This window comes from Felis catus, chromosome D4 (assembly GCF_018350175.1).
Source record: "Felis catus isolate Fca126 chromosome D4, F.catus_Fca126_mat1.0, whole genome shotgun sequence".
NCBI classification, from domain to species: Eukaryota; Metazoa; Chordata; class Mammalia; order Carnivora; family Felidae; genus Felis; species Felis catus.
In genome coordinates, this window is record NC_058380.1 from 88,211,406 (window position 1) to 88,233,612 (window position 22,207).

The 22,207-nt window shown below is 62.6% G+C and overlaps 1 protein-coding gene across 4 annotated transcripts in view; it reads left to right on the plus strand.

Moving 5' to 3' along the window:
• The first annotated feature begins 1,024 nt into the window (after positions 1 to 1,024).
• The window catches only part of NCS1 (neuronal calcium sensor 1), a 51,322-nt gene continuing 30,139 nt past the window's right edge, over positions 1,025 to 22,207 (plus strand). Inside the window, exon 1 of one of the 4 annotated variants that reach the window (XM_023242852.2) lies at positions 1,025 to 1,160. In XM_023242852.2, the coding sequence (XP_023098620.1) occupies positions 1,097 to 1,160 (64 nt within the window). In that variant the 5' untranslated portion in view covers positions 1,025 to 1,096. Of the gene's footprint in view, positions 1,161 to 15,577; positions 15,636 to 21,785; positions 22,054 to 22,207 lie in introns of those variants that run through there. The other 3 variants (XM_045042827.1, XM_045042826.1, XM_045042825.1) reach the window with 3 other exon arrangements.

A 22,207-nucleotide genomic window follows, 5' to 3' on the forward strand; every position in this document is an offset into this window, starting at 1 on the left:
GGCCTGACCCCACGGGCCCTGGTCCTTCTCTCGGGCATCAGCTCGTACCCCGCCTGCGCCTGGGGCCCTGTGCTCTGAGAGGAGCGCTCCCTGGGGTTCAGGCCTCCCCTCCTCCAGGTTTTCCGGGCCTGGAACGCGGTCCCAACCACCCACCCCTCCCTCCCCTGGCCTCGGAGGTCACCTTCCCCCGGGCCGCGGCAGGTATCCCCCATCATACATGTGACATCCCGCAGTGGCCCCCCCCGCTCCGCCCCCCCCCCCGCGAGGGCTGGGACCGCGCCCGTCCCGTTCCACGGCGTGTCCCCAGCGCCCGACAAATCCGCGTCGAATGAATGAGTTTCGCCGCGCAGAGAGACTCGGCCTCATTCGCGTCAGATCTTCCGGGCCCTCCCCCACCCCCCACCCCTGCCGCGCCGCGGGGGTGGGGGGGGGAGGCCGGAGCGCGGGGAGGGGGCGGGGTGACCGCCCCCTCCCGCCGCGGGCCCGGCGAGGCCGGGGTGGGGGGGTGGGGGGCGCCCCGGCCGCCGGCCGCCGCCGTGGCCGCGGGGCCGCCGTTCCGCGGGCGCAGGCCCGGCCGGGCGGGTGCGGGGCGGGAGGTGGCGCCGGGCGCTGAGTGGCGGCTCCGGGTCCACCCCTGGCGCGCCGGTGCGAGCGGGAGGCGGGAGGCGGGGAGCGCAGGGGCGGCGGCGAGAGGGAGCGCAGCAGCGAGCATGTGCCGCGGAGCCCAGTAACCAGGGACGACCGCGGCCACCCCGCGGCCCGCGTCGGCGCCCAGCCCAGCGCAGCTCCGCGCCGCGGCGCCCGGAGAGGGCGGCGGCCGGACGGCCCGGGCCTGCGAGCGGCCCGCCCCGCGCCCCCGGCCCCGCGCCGCACCCAGGGGGGGGTGGGGGCCGAGGCGCCGCCAGCCGCGCCGCGCCGCGCGCCGGAGCCCCCGCGCCCGGGCCCACGCGGGCCCGGCGCAGACAAAGGCGCGGCCCCGGCCCCGGCCCTCCGCGCGCCCCGCCCGCCGCCCGCCCCGGCCCGCGCCGGCCGAGCCGCTCCCGCCGGGCGCCCCGACGGGGTCCGGCCGGGGGGCGGGGGGCCGCGGCCGCCGAGGATGGGGAAATCCAACAGCAAGTTGAAGCCCGAAGTTGTGGAGGAGCTGACCAGGAAGACCTACTGTGAGTGCGCGCGCTCGGACCCCCGCCCCGCGCTCCGCCTCCGCCCGCTGGCGCCCCTCCCCCCGCGCGCGGCCCCCCTCCCCCCGACCTCTCCCCGGACCCCCTCGGCCCTCCCCCGGGCGCGCCCGCCGCACCCCTCCCCCCTCCCGGCCACTCCCCGCCCGGCCTCGGCGCGCGCCCCTCCGCAGCCCCCGGCCGCGCCCCCCGGCCCCACACCTGGCCCTATTGTTCTAGGGCACCCCTCCCCCCTTCGCCCCCCCTCCCCCCCCCCCCCCCCCGCGCCCGGGACCGGTGCCGCCTGGCCGCGCGCGCGGGGCCACCCCCGGGCCGGGAGGGCCGGCTCCAGCCCACCCGCCGCCCCCCCTGTCTGCAGAGCTGTCCCGAAGAGCCGGGGTGTGCCCGGGCGAGGGGCGGTGGTCGGGGAGGGGGCTCCCGGTTGCGCGGTGGCTCGGACTGGCACGGGCGCAGCGGGGTGGGTGATTCATGCATCACGATGCCGTGCCGTTGCCGCCGCCGCTGCTGCTGCGAGGTTGGCCTGTCGCCCCCTCCCTGGCCCGGATCGTGTGTGTTGGGGTGGGGGTGGGGGGGGCGAGGCTTGTCAGAGAGCTCCAGGCGGTGGCGCGGGGTCCTGGGTGCCCTGTGGGCTGCAGGCTTTACGGGGTGAATTCTCCCCTGGCCCTGATCCCACCTCCCCCCCCCCCTTTTTATCCCTTGTCTGCCACACCGGAAAATGGGTTTATACAGCGGGGGAGTGGCGGGGGGGTGCGGGGCGGGGGGAGGGTGGGTGGTGATCTGGGCAATCTCTACAGGTAAGCATTCGGGGCATCCCTGGGACCCCCCTGTCTGCGATTTCGGACTTCTCTAGAGCTGTCTCCGTGTCTCTCCACTTGGCCCAACTTCACAAGTGTCCTGTACCCTCGGATCTTCGGTGTCTCCATGACAGACCTGTCCCTTCTCTGCAGCCTTTCCCCCCCACCCCGGGGGGCGGGACACCCCAGCTTGCCAGGGGTTAATGGCGCTGGGTCCTGACTGCTTGGTCTTTCATTTTGGGGACGGGGAGAAGAACCCATACATGGTCTGGCAGGGCTTCTGCCTGGGTGTCTGACTCGGAAGGGGGCCCTGGCCCTGGGTATGGGTTGCAATTCGGAGCGGGCACCTGGGCAGCAGCGAGGGTCTAGCCCCTCTGCACTCTTCCCGGAGGCAGCAGATTGACTGCCAGCCTCCTGCGTCGACGGAGGCCGGGGAGGCAGCTTCTGTGGTGCATTGCACAACCTCTGCCCCCCTCCCCCCTCCATCGGTCTTCTGGGCACGTTTGCAGGTCTGGCCAAGCCCACGGTTCAGCTCCATGCCCCTCGCCCCCGTGTGCTGGGAACAAAGGGGGCTCTCCTGAGTGGGTGCTAGTCCGTTGAGGGGCACTGGTCCTTCTCCGGTGGAATTCTCCAGCAAAGAGCTCACATCCCAGTAGCTTCTCCTTGAAGCGTGGAGGCTCTGGGGACCGAGACTCCGTCCCTTACTGCTGTTACCCTCTTTCCTGGGGTGTGTGTGTCTGGGGGGGGGGGTGCTTTCCAGTTTGGCTACTGTTTTGTGACATTCGCTGGGCCTTCCCTCAGGCCCTGTGCAGGTGTGGGCCGCAGCTGTCCGCAGGCAGGCGGCAGGTGGGGCTTCCCAGGTTCCTGTGCCCGGGGAGGCAGAGGGCACCACAGGCTTTGCCAGGAGTGGTGGGCTTGGGTTGCACCGGGGCGTCCCCGTCGTGGTGGAGCCTGAGAGCCACCTGCGAGCTGAATGAAGCCAGGTTGCCCGCTACGGAGCATGTGACATGCCAGCCTCTTTGCGTCACCAGCTCATAGGATCGTCAACCGCCCTACACACGGTGGGCACCGTTACCAACCTCATTTACCGATAAGGAAACTAAGGCTCCCAGGGGTGAAGTCACGTGCCCGGGATCCACCCGGGACCGCGGGTGGCGGCAGGACTTTCAAAGTCCAGTCTGTCTCCAAAGTTCTGCCCCTTAAAAGACCTCACAGCTCAGGCCGAGAAGTCCGGAGGGGGTCTTCTTCTGTGTGTCCCTGCCCGGTGGCCGCCATCCGGCAGTGATGGTGGATTGTGGATGGGAAGGGGCGTGGGGCGGTCATTTTGTCCACCCCCCCCCCTCCCTGGGGACATCCGTCAACTTTGGGAGAAGTTGAGTCAACAAGGCTTTGTTAGGAAGGGGTCTGGTGCTGCTGGGCTGGCCTGGGCTATTTTTAAAGGCCTTTGGAGACGTGGAACAGTTTTGATCGGAGAGAGCGAGTGGAGTCCTTTCCTCGGTAGAGCCCTTATTAGGCGTGGGCTGGGGGAGGTGGCGGTGGGTTCATTTGCCTCCTGTCCGTCTCGCTCGCCGATGCTTGGGTGTGCTGGCACTTAGTAGGTCCACAGATATTTGCTGAGGAAAAGCCTCCCAGCAGGAAGAGCAGAGAAGGCCTCCAGCTTGTTCTAAGGCCCTAGATGGACTTCCTTCTGATGGGGACTGGAGTCATCTGCTCTTTGTTCCGGGGCGGGGGGGGGGGGCGGGCGGAGGAGGGAGGGTTCTATGTGTGAGGTCAAGAGAGGAGCACTTAGCAAGGGCCGTCAAATGTCAGAGTCTCCTGGAGAGCCCGTTAAATACCAAGTGCCCGGTAGCTTCGCTCTGAGTTCTCGTGCTTAAGGTCTGGGCCGGGTCCAGGGCCTTGCATCCTGACGGGTGTTTGTCATGCGGATCTGGGTTCCCAGGAGCCCCAGTTGGAGCCCGGTACTGGTTCTGGGGGTCCTGGCGTGCGTAAGCATCGCCCGGTGTCCTAGGCCACCTCGGGATACCGCAGCTGGCCACAGCGCCCGGAGGGGAGCCCAGATGTTCGCACCTGAGTCATTGCTGGCTGTCGCCCTTGGTGGTCATTCTCCTGCTCCCTGGGAAGGACTGTCCTGGTGGTCTGTGTGTGTGTGTGTGTGTGTGTGTGTGTGTGTGTGTGTGAGGAAGTCCGAGAAAGTCTACGAACACATCTGGATTCAGCCTAAGCTAAAACCCTCCGTCTTTCAGGCTGAACACTGCAGAGGTTTTTTCCGCCTCTGCAGATAAGATTTTGTAAACCATCCTGCTCCATAACCCAGTCCTCACCCTTCCTGGCACGGCGCGTATCCAGAAGCAGCAGGAGGGGCTTCAACACTGGTGGGGGCCCCCCTGCCCAGAGCAGCAGTCAGCCGGCAGCCCGGTTTCTTTGAGGTCTGGCCCACTTTCTTCCGGCTCGTCGGTGGGGGCTGATCCCTGCGTGCCCAGGCTGTGGCACAGGCCGGCCCCTCTCCGAACCGCACCTCGCTTGCCTCATCTGCCAAATGGGTATGTCATGGCTCCTGGCTCCCCAGGGAATGTAAGTCAGCAACAGGACAATTCCCTTAGAGCCTAACTCGCGGCCTGTGGCATAAAGGGTCCTTCTGAATGCACGACAGTTGTCAAGGAGGCCTGGGAGCCGTCATTACTGATGTTTTGACTACACAATTCAACTTCATCTTGAATTGGGCTTAAAGGTACCTTGCGGGCAAAGTTCGTCTCTCCCCAGAGGAATCCTCCCTCGGCCCTGGACTTGGTGTCTAACACACAGGAGGCGTGGAGAGGAGGGGGGGTCTTTGGTTCTCCCGAATTTCAGCAGCTTCCTGTTTTACCTGCAGTGGTCTCCCCACACCCCCGCTTGTTAATTCTCGGTCTGCCCGGACCTGCCGTCCCCTGAGCGCTCGCTCCGTGCCGGGCGCAGACGCTGAAATGTGGGGAACCACAGAGATGTGGTTCTTGCCTTCGGATGGAAACCAGCCAGATGGCCCCAAACGCCAGGCTTACGGGGCTCGAGGCGTTTGTTGTGGTCTGAGATGCATTGGTTTAAAGGCTTCTGGGCCCCAGCCAGGCAGCCCCAAGAGGCAGACCCCTCCACCCTGCCTCCCTTATCCTCCCCAGGGGAGGCCCTCCCCTGGGACCCTCTGCCCAGGGCCCAGAGGAGGTCACCTGCTCCTTGTCGCTCTCGGTCAGCCCAGGCTCTGCCTTGACCTTGCTTGCCAACCTTGAGTCTCTGCAGCCTTTTCCCTGATGCCCAGAATGGTGCCCGACACGCGGCAGCTTGTGGAGGGGAGGGGCCTCCAAATGGGAGGTCCGGGGAGCCGGCGGCTAAAGCCTCTGCCACCTGGGGCGGAGAAGGGGACCCTCGTTCACGGTCAGGAGCCTGGGGTGATGCTGGGTGTCACCATGACCCTTTGGCTTTGGGAAGCGTCCCTTCGCGTAAGATGAGGAATATTCTCTGATGATCACTCCCCCCACTCAGTGCTGCTCAGCCAGAGGGGGCAAGACATCGCCGTGGGCGGGGGCGGTATCTGGTACCCAGTTTGGGACACATAAGGGGGTTGGGGTGTGAAGGGCCCCACGGCCAGGCTAGGAATAAGCCACCCAGGAGAGGGAGGGCCCAGAGGGAGGAAGGCGGCTTCTGTGATCCCTACGCGTCCTGGGTACACGAGGGGAAGACCGAGGAGCCTGGCTCCCTCTCTGTCCCGAGGGTGAGACACAGCGGCAGCCACAATTGAGATCGGAGTCTTTACGCCAAGGTGGGCATCTGGGCAAGAAACGCCAAGTCCGCTGTTAGGAAAGAACTCAGCATCCTGGAGAATGGAGCTGGGGCCTCAGTCGGGCTCTGTGACCTTGGGCAAGTCACTGACCCTCTCTGAGGCCCAGCTGGCTCGTCTGTGATACCTGCTCACGTGACTCCGTGGGTCCAAACGGGAGGGTGCTTTGAGGTCCAGAGCGTGGGCCAGAAAGGGAAAGGGGGTTGTTCAGCGGCAGGGTCTCGGGGCGGGGGTGAGGGGTGGGGGTGGAAGGCCTCTGGGACCAGATGTGCGGGTGTTCTAGCTTCTGTCTCCTGCAAGCCTTCTCCCAGAGTTTTCCTTTCCTCCCGGGGAGGACGGGCATCACAGAGGCCCCAGAGTTGGATTCACGGCCATATGAAGGGTTTAGCCCGGTACCTGCTTCTGAGGGGACCTTGAAACTTCTGGTGGCACTTGGTCCTGGGATACGTGTCCTCTGTCTTCTAGAACAGGACACGCCGAGTGGGGGGTCTGCAGCCTGCCCCCTTGTTGTGCAGAGAGAAGCAGAAGAAGCCAGGGAAGGACGGGACTTGCCGGGGGTCCCGGAGCCCAGGCCGCCTCCTCACACCTGTTCTGGCACTTTCTTTTTCTTTAATTTTCTTAACGTTTATTCATTTGTGAGAGAGAGAGAAACGGAGTGCAGCCGGGGGGAGGGGCAGGGAGAGAGGGAGACACAGAATCCGAAGCAGGCTCCAGGCTCCGAGCCGTCAGCACAGAGCCTGACACGGGGCTCGAACTCATGAACCGTGAGATCGTGACCTGAGCTGAAGTCAGACGCTTAACCGACTGAGCCACCCAGGCGCCCCCCTGAAAACATTATTTTTTAGTGGTGTACCACGTGAATGCAACGTTTCATTTGATCCCCGGCCATTGGACAGTTAGGTTGCTTCCTCCCTCCCTCCCTCCCTCCCTCCCTCCCTCCCTTCTTCCTTCCTTCCTTCCTTCCTTCCTTCCTTCCTTCCTTCCTTCCTTCCTTCCTTCCTTCCTTCCTTCCTCTTTCTTCCCTCCCTTCCTTCCTCCCTCCCTTCCTTCCTCCCTCCCTCCCTCCCTCCCTCCCTCCCTTCTTCCCTTCCTTCCCTCCTTTTGCCAATATCAACAGTGCTGTGATGAACATTCTTGTACTAAATCTTTGTAAGAACAGCTTTGCAATAAATTTTGCACCAAGTCTTCCTGAAGTTAATGCCCCAGAATGAAGCTGTGGCATTAAAGCCTGGGGACATCTTACAAGGCTTCTGATGGAAAAATTGTTAAATCACTCTCCGGAGAGTACGTTCCCATTTACATCTGCAGGGAACATGGACGAGAGGGTGCCTGTTCGCTTGCATTCTTGCCAGCACTGAGTCTTGCTGCTTCTCTGGATGATTGCTGATTTTGTGGGGGAAGAAAGGAGTGGCTCGCTGTTTCAGCGTTCATTCCCTTGATTAGGGGAGGGGCAGAGAGAAAGAGGGGGATGGAGGATCCGAAGCAGGCTCCGCGCTGACCGCACAGAGCCCGACGTGGGGCTCGAACTCACAAACCGTAAGATTGTGACCCGAGCCCAAGTCGGGCGCTTAACCCACGGAGCCCCCGAGGCGCCCTTGATTACTGTTCGATAGAATTCTAGAATCTCTGAGCTAGAGGGCACTTTGGGGTCATGTAGTCCAGTGCCCTTTTTTACAAATGGAAAACCCTAGTCTCAGAGAGGCGAGGTGTCTTTCCCAAGGTTATGTGGCAAATACCAGGCAGAAACCCAGGACGGCTGGCTCTCGTTGGGGGCGCCTCCCACTGTACCATGATGGGGTGGCTGTTGGGGTTGAGATGCTGAGGTCTTGCTTTTTTCTGAGATGGTTCGTCTTGTCCTAAATATCTCTTACTCTCGGGTAAGGAGAAAACCGGCCTCCATTAAAAAGAGCGTCCTTTTTACTGGGATCGGGAGATGAAATGCTCCGCACGTCCTGGGTGTGGTCTATTTACCAGGGCACAGAACCTCATAAATTAATGTGCCAAGTTTCCAGGTAGCTTGAAATCGGGGTCAGATTCCCGGCTGAGGGCAGGACAGCAGCGTGTTGAGGGCTTGTGGGCCAGCTTGCTGTCTCGTGGCCGTGGCCGTCCAGCCCCTGACCCCTCTGAGTTCTGGGTGTGCGTCTGGTGTGTGACACGGGGATGGACCGCAGGCTTCTTCCCAGCAGGAGGACACAGGGAGCGGCATGTAGTAAGTGCTCAGTAAATACTGTCACAGGAAAGAGGCCGCATAGCTGTTGGTGTCAGGGCACCGCGGTCCTCGGCCCCTCCCCTGGGCGGTCACAAGCCCTCTGCTAAATTGGGAGGGAGTGGCCAATAGGAGGGCCTCTGGATTTGGCCTCGCTGGCTGGTGGCAGGGTCATTCTGAGTCGGGGAAGGAAGGCCTGCTCGGAGACGCTGGCCTTTCGATCCCTTGCATGGACGTGGCCTTGGAGGGCCGGAGAGACACCTGCCTGGGCTCCAGTCCCAGAACCCTCGCAGCCTGGACAGTGACTGTGGAGTCACCAGCGCCCCCTGGGACTCAGTTTCCCCTTCTGTGCAATGTTCACATTGCCGGCTGGCGAGACTGCTGTGGGGCAGCTACACTGGGGCCCCCGGGGACGGAGCGCGCCCCGTGTCTGCCTCTGGTGTCTCCCTGGGAGAACGCGCTGTCGCGGCCACAGGCACAGTTCTTAGTTTCTCGTGCCTTGGTTTTCCCATCTGCGGGTTGGGTCCGCTGTGGGTGAGGTTAGGAATAGCGGAGGCGTGAATTTGGTGGCTCATCAGCGAGGGGGGAGGACCCGTAATCAACAACGCATGAGGATCAGCGGCCGTCTCTGCAGTAGGTTCTTGTGGGGGGGGGGGCTCAGGGCTCCCATGTGCCCATCACCAGTTCCTCCCAGGAGTCCCTGGGGCGGGAGGGAGGGAGTCCTCGCTTACAGATGAGAAACCGAGGCTCACAGGGGATCGGGGTTGGCCCCAGGCCACCCGTCTGCCGTGAGGCAGGTGGCCCTTGATCCCGGGGCCGAGTGCGGGCCCTCGTGGGCGGGCGTGCCACGAAGCTGCCGTGGCCGCGTGTGTGGGTGATGGTGAGCAAGCGTGGGCGCCTGGCGTGGGTGTGCGGCGGGGCGGGGGCTGGGATCACATGCGCCAGCCCCGGTCCCCGTGGGCGTGCTCTGGGTGTGAGTGACGGGGTCGCGGCGCGTGTCAGGAGTGGGCGGGCCGGCTCGTCTGGGCACGCGCGTGTGCATGCTGGAGTGCGTGAGGGCAGCTCCGTGCAGGTGGTAGATGTGGATGTGCGCCGGCGGTGGGGGCGGGGGGGCAGCCTGGGAGCCTGAGTCACAAGCTGATTGCGCAGTTGCCGGCCCTGGGACCCGGCGACCTGGCTGTCCCTTCTCGGCCTCCTTCTGCCCTCACCACCGTGGTCTGTGGGGGCCCGTCTGTCCTGGGGCAGTGGGGGGGGGGGGACGTGAGAAGAATAACAAAGGTGACATCCCCCGTTTACCAAGGGAGCATGCGGTGCCCTGAATCCCGAGTACAGATTTATCCCCGCTGTGGTGTCACCGCGACCCGGGGAGGAGGGACTGTTGTGCCCACTTTACAGGTGAAGAAAGAGAGGCCCGGGCAGATTCAGAGACATGCCCAGGGCCTCCCCGCCGGCCAGTGGCCAAACTGGGGCTCAGGCTCGGCTCTTCGTCTGACGAAACAATGCCCCCCACCACGTGCCTGCCTCCCACGGTCTCTGTGAGCCTTACGACCTTGGAGCTGCTGAGGAGGGTGGTGAACACCCCAGCACTGGAGGCATTCAAGCAGTTGTCGGACATCAGATGCTGGCCGGGCATCCCAGCTTCCCGGGCCGGATGTGAGCTCGGACAGCGGGTGGGATCCTTCTGGTTCCGTAGCCTGTTTCGCCTCCTGCAAGGGATTTGGGGCAGCCTCGGCCTTGGCTGCCTCTGGGAGTCGGGCCTCTCTCTCAGCCTCTGCCCATCCCAGCGGAGGCTCTGGTGCTCGCTAGGTGCCCAGCGCTGTGCTCGCCTCACGGAGTCCTCCCGGCCCGTGAGCTCAGGAGCGGTGTGTCCCCTGGTGCGGTGTTGGCCCCATCCCTGCTCCCGGGGAGCCTGCAGGCTGGGGCCGGGAAGCAAGAGGCCGCCCAAGGATACGGCCGGCCGTGGAGACCAGTGGTACCCCTGGAGCGCCCCCAGCTGTCCCGACCTGCCAGTGCCTGGTGTGGCCTGGGTACCTCGAGAAAGGTCTGTTGGACAAAGGAGGAGACCACAGGTGCAGTGTGAGGCTCGGGGACATAGCAACAGAGGGGACCTCAGAGGCCAGAGGTCTGGTAAGCTCCTTGAAGGTTGGGACAACGTGCGGTGGATTTGTTTTTGTGCAGTGCCCAGCCTGGAGCCACGCACAGGGCAGGCCTGTGAACACCTCCGCGTAAGGCTTTGGGCTTCCCAGAGTGTCCGTGTGTTGCTTTGTTTCGGTCGTCCCCCGGCCAGGGTGGGACCTGACTGTGCTCCTGACCCACAATCAGACGAGGCCCGGGGAACCTCCAAGGGAGTCGGGGTCTGGGGTCCTGGTTCCAGCCAGACTTGCTGTGGCTTTTGGCTACCCCCTCAGGGTCTCCATTTCTCCAGCGTCCTGCTGTCTGTGTGATGGGATGTCACCTTTTCTTTTTTTTTTTCTTTTAATTTTTTAAAAATGTTTATTCCATTTTTGAGAGACAGAGTGCATCCGGGAGAGGGGCAGAGAGAGAGAGGGAGACCCAGAATCCGAAGCGGGCTCCAGGCCCCGAGCCGTCAGCACAGAGCCCGACGCGGGGCTCGAACCCACGGACCGTGAGATCGTGACCTGAGCCGAAGTCGGACGCTTGACCCACTGAGCCACCCGGATGCCCCTGGATGTCACCTTTTCTTAGCCCAAGGGTATCCTGATACCCGGCTTCCCTACACCTAGGGGGCGGTACTCCCCAGGTTGGGGGTGCCCAGAAAGGGGTGCAGGGCAGCTAGTGGCTGTGGCACTCCTGGTCTCATGCGGTGGCACCGGGAAGCTGGCGGGGCGTCCAGGCCACCAGGCCACCGTGCTCTGGACTCCCTGGCAGGGGAGAAGGAGGAGGGCGGGAGGAATGTGGCTTTGAGGAATGTTTAACCCAAAGCAGAAATAGCACTCTGCTTTTTTTATTTCAGGCTTGGGTTTTCAGCTAGGAAGTGGGCTTAGAGTGCGCCTCTCTCTCTCTCTCTCTCTTTCTCTCTCTCCAGCCTCCCCCGGCTTCCCTACTGCTCTGGCCTTTTGGGGACAGAAGGTGGCCTCTTTTCTTTTTTTTTTTTTGAACAATGAAGCTTCTGCGGGAACCAGAAAGGGCCCTGGCTCTGGCGGCCCCCAGAGCCGCGTTCACTTCCCATCCCTCCTTCTCCACCTCCCAGCCCCGACTCCTGATTCCGCTTTCTCTTCTGCGGAGCAGGGGTGGGAGGGGTGGGGGTAGGGGGGTGGTGGGGGAGGACGGCGGGAGCTGAGATGGCTCGTGCGCAGTGGGCCGGCAGGCGCTCCCGGGCAGGGTCCTGCCGGGCCTGCGGGTGAACCTCGGCTCCTCTCGTGAGCTCTGGGACCCTCGGCCAAGCTTGTTCCCTCGAGCCTCCTTACTTCACCTGTGAAATGGGCAGATGATGACAGTCCCACTTCCCAGGATTGTGGCCCGAACGAGTGTGAAAATACCGGCAAAGGGGCCTGGCCGGTCCCAGGTTCCCGTACCCCTTCCTCTGAGCCCCGGCGGCCTCAGGGGATGGGAGATGCCTCTTGTAGGCTCGCTGCCAGGTTGAATGGGGGTCCGTGCCCCGGGCGAGGGGTCGCTCCGAGGTGCTTTTCACCCTCCCCTCCCCTCTGGTTCACCCTCTGCGCGTGCCAGCACCCAGCGGCCCCTCTACAGCAGGTGCCCAGAGACCGGCCCGTGGCCTCCCCGGATCGGGTGGCGGGGGCACCTTCAGCTCGGCCCCTTCTCACTCAGCGATGAGCACCTTGAGCATGGACTCGTCTGGTCGTGGGGGTCACCGCTGTCCGCCCCCCCACCCCCCCCGGCTCCCGGAAAGAAAGGAGCCCGGTGCGTAACTGTTGGAAGAAATGAACAAATAGGAAAACGCACAAGCTAACAAGTGAACAGAGCTGCTTGTCGCCCCATCGGGTCTTCACCCTCTGTTCCTGCGTGGCCCCCTCCGACCGCCTGGGCTGGGGCTGGGGGGGCTGACCCTGTCCGGGGGCGGGGGCCCTGAGAAGGCAGGCCTGGAGAGGACCTGCGCCCCCCTCTCCTTCCGGGGCCGGGAGACGAGGAAGGGGTCCAGCCGGCCCACAGGGCCACTCCTTTCAGCAACCCCCCCCCCACCCCGCTCCTGTCTCTTTGTTAGGAACCGAGAGATTCCTGTTCAAAGGCAGGAGATGGGGCTATTTTTGGCACTGTGGGGGAAAAAGCGAATGCTTCCCTTCTGTGCAAAAATGGTGTGTGTGCCGGGCAGACGAGGCTCGACAGAGCTCAAAGCCCGTGCTGCCTGGGCCTCTGCCCCCGCGGCCCCCAGGGTCCCGCCTCCCTCCCGCCTGTGGCTCGGTAGCCCCCACAGCCTCATGGGGAGGCAGTTATTTCCAGACATGAGGACGCCCTTGCTGGGCCGGAGCGCAACACGATCTTAATTAAAACTAACAGCAGCCGTCAAAATACAGAAGAGGGGCCTACGAGCCGCCCTTACCTGGATTTGTCTTTCCTTGGCCCTGGCTCTGTGGAGCCGGGGGCGGTCGTGAGAAGTGTTCTGGGTGCATCTCAGGAGAAGGAGGCCCAGCCAGCTGGGAGGGAGCGGCTGGAGGGCCTGGGTGCCCGTGCGGGGCGAGTTTGGCCAAGGGTATCCCCAGGCCACCTTGCCACCCTTCACTTCAGAGGCAGAACACCTCTGCGGATCCGCTGTCTCATGCCAGGTCCCGGGGGCGCCAGGACGCAGGGCAGTTGGATGGATGGATGGATTTCTGGTCTTCTGGCATTCGGAGCCGGCCGGAGAAACACGAGGCTAGGATAAGCGTCAAGACAGGACGCTTGCCTGCAATGCTATGGGAGGCTACCAGGTCTGGGGTGGGGTGGGGAGGGGCATCTGGGAGGGCTTCCTGGAAGAGGTGATGTTGCAGTTGAACCCTGGGGATAGAGTTGCCAGCCATCCTAAACAGTTGCTCGTTGTTCACCTGAAATCTAATTTTAACCAGGCATGCTATATTTTTATATGCTAAATTTGGTGGCCCTACCGGAGGGAGAAGTGGAGAAGGCACAAAGAGGTCTTGGGGGGATTGGTTTATGGGGGGGGGTGTCGAGAGTGTTTTGGGCAGAAGAAGCGACGTGTTCCAGGTCTGGAGGCATCTGGGTATGGCAGCTCTGAGGGGCTAGGGAAGGTGTAGGGGCCAGAGTGGAGGGGAGGTAGGTGGGAGGGCAGAGGCCTGCCTGGTTAGCCCTGTGGAGGGGGCCGACCCCACCTGGGGGGAGCGCTGCTGGGGACCGGTCTGGGGACCGAGGTGAGCCACGCGAGGCCCCAGGCACGCCTGGGGAGGTGGGCGCCCGTCTGGCCTCCGGTGGGTTCCGGCCAGGCCGACAGATGTGTGGCTATGCTTCTCTGTGCCCCATGACTGCTTGGAGTCCCAGTGCTGGGGTCCTCCTCCTGCCTGGGACCAGGAGAAGGACCGGGGTGGGTCACTTCTGTGAGGAGGGCCCGTCAGGGTCAACCTCTGCCCTCGGTTCTTTTATTTTATTAGTTTTTTTTTTTAATATCTTATTTATTTTTGAGACAGAGAGCATGAGCAGGGGAGGGGCAGAGAGAGAAGGAGACACAGAATCCGAAGCAGGCTCCGGGCTCCGAGCCGTCGGCACAGAGCCCGACGCGGGGCTCGAACTCACAGACCGCGGGATCACGACCAGAGCCGAAGCCGGACGCTCAACCGACTGAGCCCCTAGTTTTTTTTTTTTTTTTATTGTTATTTTTTGAGCGCGAGCTGGGAAGGGGCAGAGGGTGAGTGTCTGAAGCAGGCTCCACGCTGGGGCTCGATCCCATGAGCGTGAGATCATGACCTGAGCCGAAATCGAGAGTCAGACCCTCAACCTTAACCGCCTAACTGAGCCACCCAGGCACCCGAGCCCTTGGTTCTTAAAGGGCCAGAGCCAGAGCTCGCAGCGCTGCTGACCCCAGGGTGCCTGGTTCCCATTCCCGGTACAGCCCCTGCTTAGTCTCAGTATCCCTGCCAGTGCTGCCTTCAGCGACCTGGTATATGAGGGGGGGTTGGGTGGGGCTGTCACCTTCCCTGGGTCTCTCAGCCCGCCCCCTCCCCCCCCCCCCCAGCTGGGTTGGTCTCCCGGTTAACACAGATCATTAGACGGCTGCGCTGTCGTGTGCTTTAGGTCTGTCTCTCCTGTTACATCGGAGACTCTCGGGACAAGAACCTGTGTCTGGGGGCCAGTGTCGTGTTCCAGCTCAGGGCCTGGCCCATACGCTGCTCAGCAATTCGTTATTGAATGCGTGAAGGGGGGGAAATAATCCCATTTGTTCTTTCTAACTACCCTGTTAGGACGGTATCGTTGCCAGCATCGCCCCCCTCGTTTTACAGACGAGGACACGGAGGCCCAGAGGGGTGAATTCCGTTTCCCAAGGTCACAGAGGGGCTAACAAAGGATTTCGCTCAGGGGCGCCTGGGGGTGGCTCGGCCGGTTCAGCGTCCGACTCTTTAGTTTCGGCTCAGGTCACGGTCTCGCAGTTCGTGGGTTCGAGCCCCACGTCGGGTTCCACAGAGCCTGCTTGGGATTCTCTGTCCCCCTCTCTCTGCCCCTCCCCGCCTCAAAATAAATACATAAACATTAAAAACAACAAAAAAGAGAAGGATACATTGCAGAAAAAGACCCCTCCTGCCGACCGAGCACCCCGGTGTCTCCCACAGCCTCCGGTCTCGGCAAGTGCGTGGAAGAGGTTAGTGGAGTTGGGCCGAACTGAGTCCCTAAGCACTTGGTTTGGTCCTCCACGGGGAGTCCTGAGAAGACCCTGTCCGCCGACCTTTCCCCGAGGCCTCGAAGGAAGCAGAAGGCGGCGTGTGGTTCACCTCCTTCAGGACCGACTCCCGTGGGAGATTCAGAGATCCCGGGTCTCCTGACGAGGAAACCGACGCTCAGAGAGGTGGACTGACGTGTCTGAGGTCGCCCGGCTGGAACGCAGGGGAGCTGGGGGTTGGAGGCTGCGAGCGGGCCTTGGTCTGGATCGCTCAGCCAAAGCAAGCTGTTAATAGATCAGCAGATTTCGAGGACCTTTGCTTCCCAGCCCGGGTGGGGAGTCAGAGAAGCCGAGGACTCGGGGCCTCTTTTGAGGAGCACCAGATGATGCAGTTCAGGAGTCAGGCGGGAAGTGAAGAAGGGGATCCCCCCCCGAAGGCATTTGTGGGATGTTTGCAAAGCTGTACTTCTCCGGCAAGTTCGGGGAGTCACGCGGACCCTGCTTCTGGTCCCAGCCTCCCTGCAGAGTGACTTTGGTCCTTGGGCAGGGGGCTTCAGCTGTTTGTGCCTCAGTCTCCTGATCTGTAGAAGGGGGGTACGAAGTCCTTGTCGGGCGGCGTTGTTCGGGCACTGCTTGTGTTTAATGCCCGCCAGGTATTTAGTGCGGGTGGGTTCGCGGCAAATGCTAACAAATGGAGACGTTCCGCACGAGACAAAGCACACCTTCCTGCAGTTTTCACAATTTGTGGGGGGAGGGGGAGTCATTTAACTTATATAGAAATTGATATATTTTATGACTTTATTTTTAGGGTAAAATAACTATTTATAAATGATGACGCAGAATGCAGACCGTGTGGAAATAGCTGAGCTAGAAAGTAAGATTTGTTTTTTTTAATGTTTATTTTTTTTGAGAGACAGAGACAGAGCACAAGCAGGGGAGGGGCGGAGAGAGAGAGAGGGAGACACAGAATCCGAAGCAGGCTCCAGGCTCCGAGCTGTCAGCACAGAGCCCGACGCGGGGCTCGAACCCACGAGCCGTGAGATCGTGACCTGAGCCGAAGTCGGACGCTTAACCGACTGAACCACCCAGGTGCCCGTGGAACGTAAGATTTGCGCCACACCTTGCTTTTGACGGCTGGCCTCAGAGGCTCTGGCGAGGGTGCCTTCGGGGAGCCCCTGGACGCCTCCGGCAGGTGGCCCTGCTCCGGGGACCAAGCACTTTCACCCCGCGTGAGCCTGTTGGAGCAAACATTCTCACCCCGTTTGTCAGACGAGAAAACAGACGTGAGAGGCGTGACACAAACTGAGCTTTATCTGGAGGACCTAAATGTGGGGAGGGTCTCAGTGCCCAGGAGAAAGGTGGAGCCGGGAGCCTGGTTCTCAGGGGAGGGAGCGGCAAGGGCCGCTGTGACGGTCGGGAGCCCCTGCTCCCTGCAGGACCATGGAGCTCACACTCCGTGCACCCCGTGCCTGGCGCAGGTGCTCGGTGAGTGCTGGCCTCAGCGGGTGGCCCCCTGCCTGGGGTCAACCGTCTCCAGGCTGAAGCCTCTTTGAGCGCACGGGCGACCAAGCTGGAGGGACCTGGGCGCCGGCCTCTACCCCTCCGCCACTGACTGTGACCTTGGACGATTGCCTTTGCTTCTGTGAAGCCTCAGTTTCTTCACCAGCTCGGTGGGCCGGCAGGGACCCCCACGTGTCAGCACGGGGCCTGTTGCAGCGGGAGGGCTCAGCCAACTGAGCCGGAGCCGCAGCCACCAGGGGCTCGGGAGGATCCTGAAGAGCCGGGAGGGAACAAGGGGCACCCCACGTCCCTCATCACGTGCTGCGCCCGCTGCTTTTGGCCTGCACCCTCCTTTTTGGCTCTAACGGCGGCTCCATGAGGGAGAGGGGGACCAAGGCTCAGAGAGGGGAGGCCGTTGACAGAGGTCACGCAGCCGTGAGAGTGTGGCGGGCCTGTCTGCACGAGGCCCCGTGGTGGGGAAGAGCCTCCCTGCTAGGGCTACGGGCAGGTCAGCCAGAGGCGGTCCCAGCAGTGGGGGGAGGGGAAGGGCCTAGAAGGGGGGGGGCAAGTCACCTAGTGCTGGCCAGAGCTCTGACCCCTGGAGCTTTGTGAGGCTTTACAAAATCCTGGGTGCAAAGGGCTTGGTCTGGGGCTAGACAGCTCGCAGATCTGGCCGCAGTGGGCCTGCAGATGCCCGTGGGTCCCCGCAGGCGAGCCGGCACCGAAGGTCCAGGGTCCGGTGTGAACGCGTCCCCGCAGGGGGCCGTGGGCCCCAGCCCACGCGGGTGGGGATAATGCAGAGGAGCCTGGGCGTCCGTCACCGTCACCCCGCCACCAGTGGGGAGAGGGGACCCAGAGGGGCGGGCTGGGGGTGGGGGGGAAGGCGGGGGGCCCAGGGCTCCGGGGGAACTTGCTCCTTCTGGGTCAGCTAGAGGGGCTTCCGGCTCAGCCTGGAATGCCCTGGAATTCTGGGCGGGAGGCCAGGCGCCTTTCTGATGAACTCAGGCTGGCTCCCTCCAGCTGGGCATTTATGGAAGCCAGGAGAGGGGCGGGCGGGGGGCTGGCGGTCTGTCTCCCCCGCCTGGAGGAGGCGTGGAGTGAGGGTCAGCACCAGTGACCTGTGCGTGTTGTCGGCTTATAGCTGATCTCCGAGGCAGCCCCCTCTTACAGATGAGCTCCCCCCGCCGCCCCCCACCCGCCGGCCAAGGGCACCTAGCACAGTGCCTCCGGGACCTGGCCCCGGTCGTCTGGCCCCGGGCATGTGCCCCCCTCCCTTTTCCGTCACGCTCCTGGTGGGTGTCCACAGCCTTCTCCCCGGGACACGGGGCCTGCGGGTCACTCCATGGGGTGCGGAAGCCGGGGAGTGGAGGTCTCTGGAGACTGTGTGGCTGAGGGCGGCCGAGTCCCCTGCCCCCGCAGGAACACGAGTGTATTTCCACGCTGTCGTCTGAGCGCAGGGGTGGTGGGAAATGACTTGGGGCTGCGGGGACGGGGGGAGTTGAGGCACCTGGACGCTTGGGGAGTGTGGGTGTCTGCTCACCCTGCCCTCGGGTGTGGCCGGACCCCAGAGAGGGCGACTCCCAAGCATTTAACTCTTTCTTGTCTCCCCACCTGCGCGTGTGTGGCCAATGTGCGGGTGGTCCCGTGTTTTCTGCCAGGTAGAGCTGGAAGAGGGGTGTCCCCAGGAAGGGGAGGTCCAGGGGGAGGTGCGGGTCCTTATGGGCCACGTGGAGCGTGAAGGGCCCCTGGACCACAGGGAGGAGCGTAGACAGGGGCTGAGCTAGAGGGGGGTGCGGGGTGCACAAGCTGTGCCCCCGGACAGCCGTGTGAAGAAGGGGCTCAGACGGACCCCGGTACTCGGAGGTTGAGCGAAGGAGAGGCCGGGGGCCCGTGGGCAGGGTGCCGCACTTCTGGAAGCTGCCCTTCACTTCTGAGCGCTCTCTTTGTCCGAGTGCTCAGAGGCGTCAGGACGGACGGAGTGTCAGATTTAGTGACAAGGGGCTGCCGGTGGCCAGGCCCAATTTCCCCATTTCCTCTTTTTTGCGTGAAGCGAACCAGAGAGGCCTTCTGGCTGCCCTGGAGGCGGGAGGTGCGGGTGACCCTGGCCCTCGATCCAGCCTCTGTCCCTGGAGAAGAAAACGGAGCCTGGGGCGGTCACAGGACGCTGGCCGAAGGGGCCCAGGGGAGCGTGGTCCGCCCGCCATCCCTCCAGCGCCTCTGTGGGGGCCGCCAGCCCCTGCTTTCCGTTCCCACCGTGTTTGATCTGAGCCTCAATCAGTAGAGAGGTATTTTGCTTTAGGAAAATCAAAATCAGACTCAACATTTATCCTGGGCTCCAGGGACCGGCTCTCTCGCGTTCATTCCTGGCAGACAAGAGCTTCGTGCAGGGGGCGGAGGTGCAGGGAGCCGCCTCGGGAGCGGGGGGGCTGTTCCTGCTCTTCCTCCTGGGTGTGGCAAGGAGAGGGCTCTGTCTGCACCCCTGCTGCAGGGCGTGCGGGCTTAGTGGCAGCGAGCCAGCTGGGGGAGAGCTGGGCAGCGGGCAGTGGCTGGGCCCCTCCCCACTCGGGGCCATTGAGCCACCCACAGGCCTTCTCCCCGCCGCTCCCCCTTCTCAGGGAGGTCCGTGGGAGGGGAGGGGAGTGGAGGGGACACCCAGCCCCTCTCCTCCTGGCTCTCTGCCCTCTCTAGGCTGGGACTTTTCTTTCCCTTGTTTTCTTTTAAGATTTTTCTTTTTAAGTTGTCTCTATACCCTACGTGGGGCTCAAACTTACAACCCCGAGGTCAAGAGTCACATGCTCCACTGACCGAGCCAGCCAGGCGCCCCTAAGCTGGGAGTTTTCTATCCACCTTTTAAGAAGCCCTCCCAACGGCCGTGTCGAGTAGGAGTTTATGTAAACCCCATCTTTCAGATGAGGAATCGGAGGCTCAGAGAGGTTAAGTAACCCGTTCAGAACAACACAGCCTTCAAATGGCCAAGACAGGGTGCTGACCCCGAGCCTCCCAACGCCTCAGTGGAGAAAGACAGCTCGTTTTCAAAGTGGGCCAAAGCCGGTCGCAGGTTTCGTGAAGGTAAACCTGTACGTGAGAAACATATTGTAGGATGTGTCCCACACGCAGCCGGGTGGCTCAGGTGACGGTGGGAAATCACCCGGGGTTTGTTCTCTGCCTCCGGTGTGCAGGAGGCTGGGCCGGGTGCCGAGGGCGATGCTAGGGTATGCCTCGGGCTCTGAGGGCTTGGCATCCAGCCGGGTAGAGGAGAAAACAGTGCTTCTGTTGAACATCTGCTAGATGGCAGACGTGCCACGTGCTTTAAGGACACCCTCCTCTGATAAGACAGAGGCTGTCACTTGTCCCATTTTCAGAGGAGCAAACCAAGGCTCCAAGGTGTGGAGTCATTGTTCAAGGCCGCACCAGCAAAGCCCTGGCCTGGAGTGCTGGCCGAGCCGACCCCAGAGCCCTTTCTGTGGACCTCGCCACTTCACCGCTGTCCCCCTCGCCGACTTGGCCCCGGGCGGTCAGACAGACCGCGTGGCAAGCAGGGATTGCCGCGGATCGGGGCGTTTCAGAGGGGGCCGTGGCAGGCGGGAGGGCTCTGTAGGAAAGGGGCATCCCAGAGGGGACCAGAAAGGTACACAGGGCTACCGAGGTGGAAGAGGTGAGGGAGGACGAGTGTCCTGGGCAGAGGGACAGCACGCGCAAGAGCCAGGAGGCGGGAGGATGGTTAAAGGGGCTTGGAGGCAGTGGTCCCGGGGCAGATAGCCCTGAGGACGGCCTTCCTTCCTGCTGGGCCCTGAGCCCTGAACTCCAGCCTTGAGCACGGACCCGCCCGTTACAAGTGCGGTGTGAGCGACGCCTGATCATTTCTCACTTGGATGCAGGTTCCCCGGGGGGAAAGAAGCGAGTCTGGGAATGTGGCTCTGGTATCTGGGTGGGGCGTGGAGCAGGGGGACCCCATGGCGTCCCCCCACCCCCCTCCTCCCGCCCTCCCAGTGTCTGTGGTAGTCAGAGCTCCAGGACCCCCGGCCCTTCTGGCGCTGTGGGTGGGGTTGCGCACCCAGGCTGTGGACCTGAGGGCTCTAAAAATCTCTCCCCCGCCCGCCGCCCCAACTTTTTATTTTGAAAAATCACGAGAAGCTATTGAGATGACAGCGCAGCGAGCACCTGTGTGTCCTTCATCTAGAGTGGCCGGTGTCGACGTTTTTGCCAGGGTTGGCTTCTCTTTCTGGGTGTGTGTTTCTGAACCTCGTCCAAGAAGCTGCCGGTATTGCCTCTAGATCCTTCAGGGCACATCTGCGACGAGAAGGGACATTCTCCCACATAACCTGGGTGTCACTCCTAAGAAGATCGGCTGCGAGTCCATCAGGGCATCTAATCCTCCCCCCCCCCCCCCCCCCGGTGGAGTTTCCCCAGCGCTCCGAATAAGGTTTGCTATTGCTGGTCGTTAACACCAGGTCCAGGACCCGATCCAGGCTTTGCGAGTTGCATTTGACGGCCTTGTCTCTTTTTCTGGAACAATCCCCTGCCTTGTTTTCCCTTTCACGGCGGCCGACTTACTCAAGTGTCCCGGCCAGCTGTCTTGTAGACTTGTCCCGCCTTCTGGATTTGTCTGCTGCTGTCCTCATGATTAGACTATTCTAATAGTCTATCAGAGTCTAATAGCCTAATAGGTTGACTGTTTCTGGCAGGAGAACTCCGTGGACACCACGTCCTTCCACAGCACCAGATCGGGGTGTGGGGGGGGGGGGGACACATGCTGTCGGCGCGTTTCCCCATCGGCGAGGCCAGGTTTGATCAAGGACGGTCATCTTCATGGTGATACTTTTGTTGTGTATTAGAAAAGATATGACCAGCACACGTCACGGGCAATTTTACGGCTGTTAGTGCTGAGGCTGAGGCTAGATGAGGCAGATGAGTGAGCTAGAGAAACGTCCCGAGTGAATCATCAGACAGGTGGTTAGGGAGGACTCGAGAAGGTGGTGCCGGGACGGCTGAGCTCCCGGAAACCCAGACAGAGTGGCCTCGGCATTGGGCGGACCTGGGCAGTGACATCCTGCCGTGCCTCCTTCCGGCCGTGGCCTTGGGTCCCTCCCTCGGGTCCCCGGCCCAGCTTCCTCGCCTGAACAGTGAGGTTCACCCTGGTCACCTCCAGGACTCCTGACCCTGGTGGAGGGGCCGGGGGCAGGTGGCTGGGCGCCCCGAGGGCTGCCTGATGCCCGCCCCACTCCAGACCCTCCATGGTGCCAAGGGGACACCTCATGGCTTCCTCTGTTCCCTAAAGGTTAATTGGCTCCTTAAAGCATCAGCAGGGCCCATCGCCCCAAACCCCCCGGCTCGCATCCCCTGGGGCTTGGCTGCCTGCCCGACAACCAGTGTGTTCTGTGTTGAGGACCATTCTGATGGGGGAGGAGCAGCTAACTCTGCCCCTCCCCCACCATAGCTGCTACATCCTGGAGACAGGGGCGACAGGGGCGGGCGGGCGGGGACTTCTGAGATAAGGGATATTCCAGGGGAGCCTCCTCGGGCCTTGTGAGGCCAGAGGCCAGCGCTGGGTCTGCTACCCGGCTCCTGCCGTTCCTGTCATGTGATGCCAAGGTCACACGAGGTCAGGCAGCTCATCTGTCGGCACCCATCCCCATTGTGCGCTCATCCCGGGCTCCGAGGGCCGTCGCGGCCCCGCCCTTTCCTGGCAAGGTGGCCTTGGGTGGCTTCAGGCCAAGTACGCGGACTTGTCTCGAACCTCAGCCTTGTTCGGGAAAATGGAACCACCACCTGCCTATGGGATTCTTGTGCAGGTAAAGAACACCAAGCCAGTTAAGTCTTTGCAACGGCCCGTTTTACAGATGAGGGAATTGAGGCCCAGAGAGAGGAAGTACTTCCCCCCCCCCCACAAAGGACACAGGGCTAGAAAGCTGTGGCATTGGATTTGAATCCAGGCGGTCTTGTCTG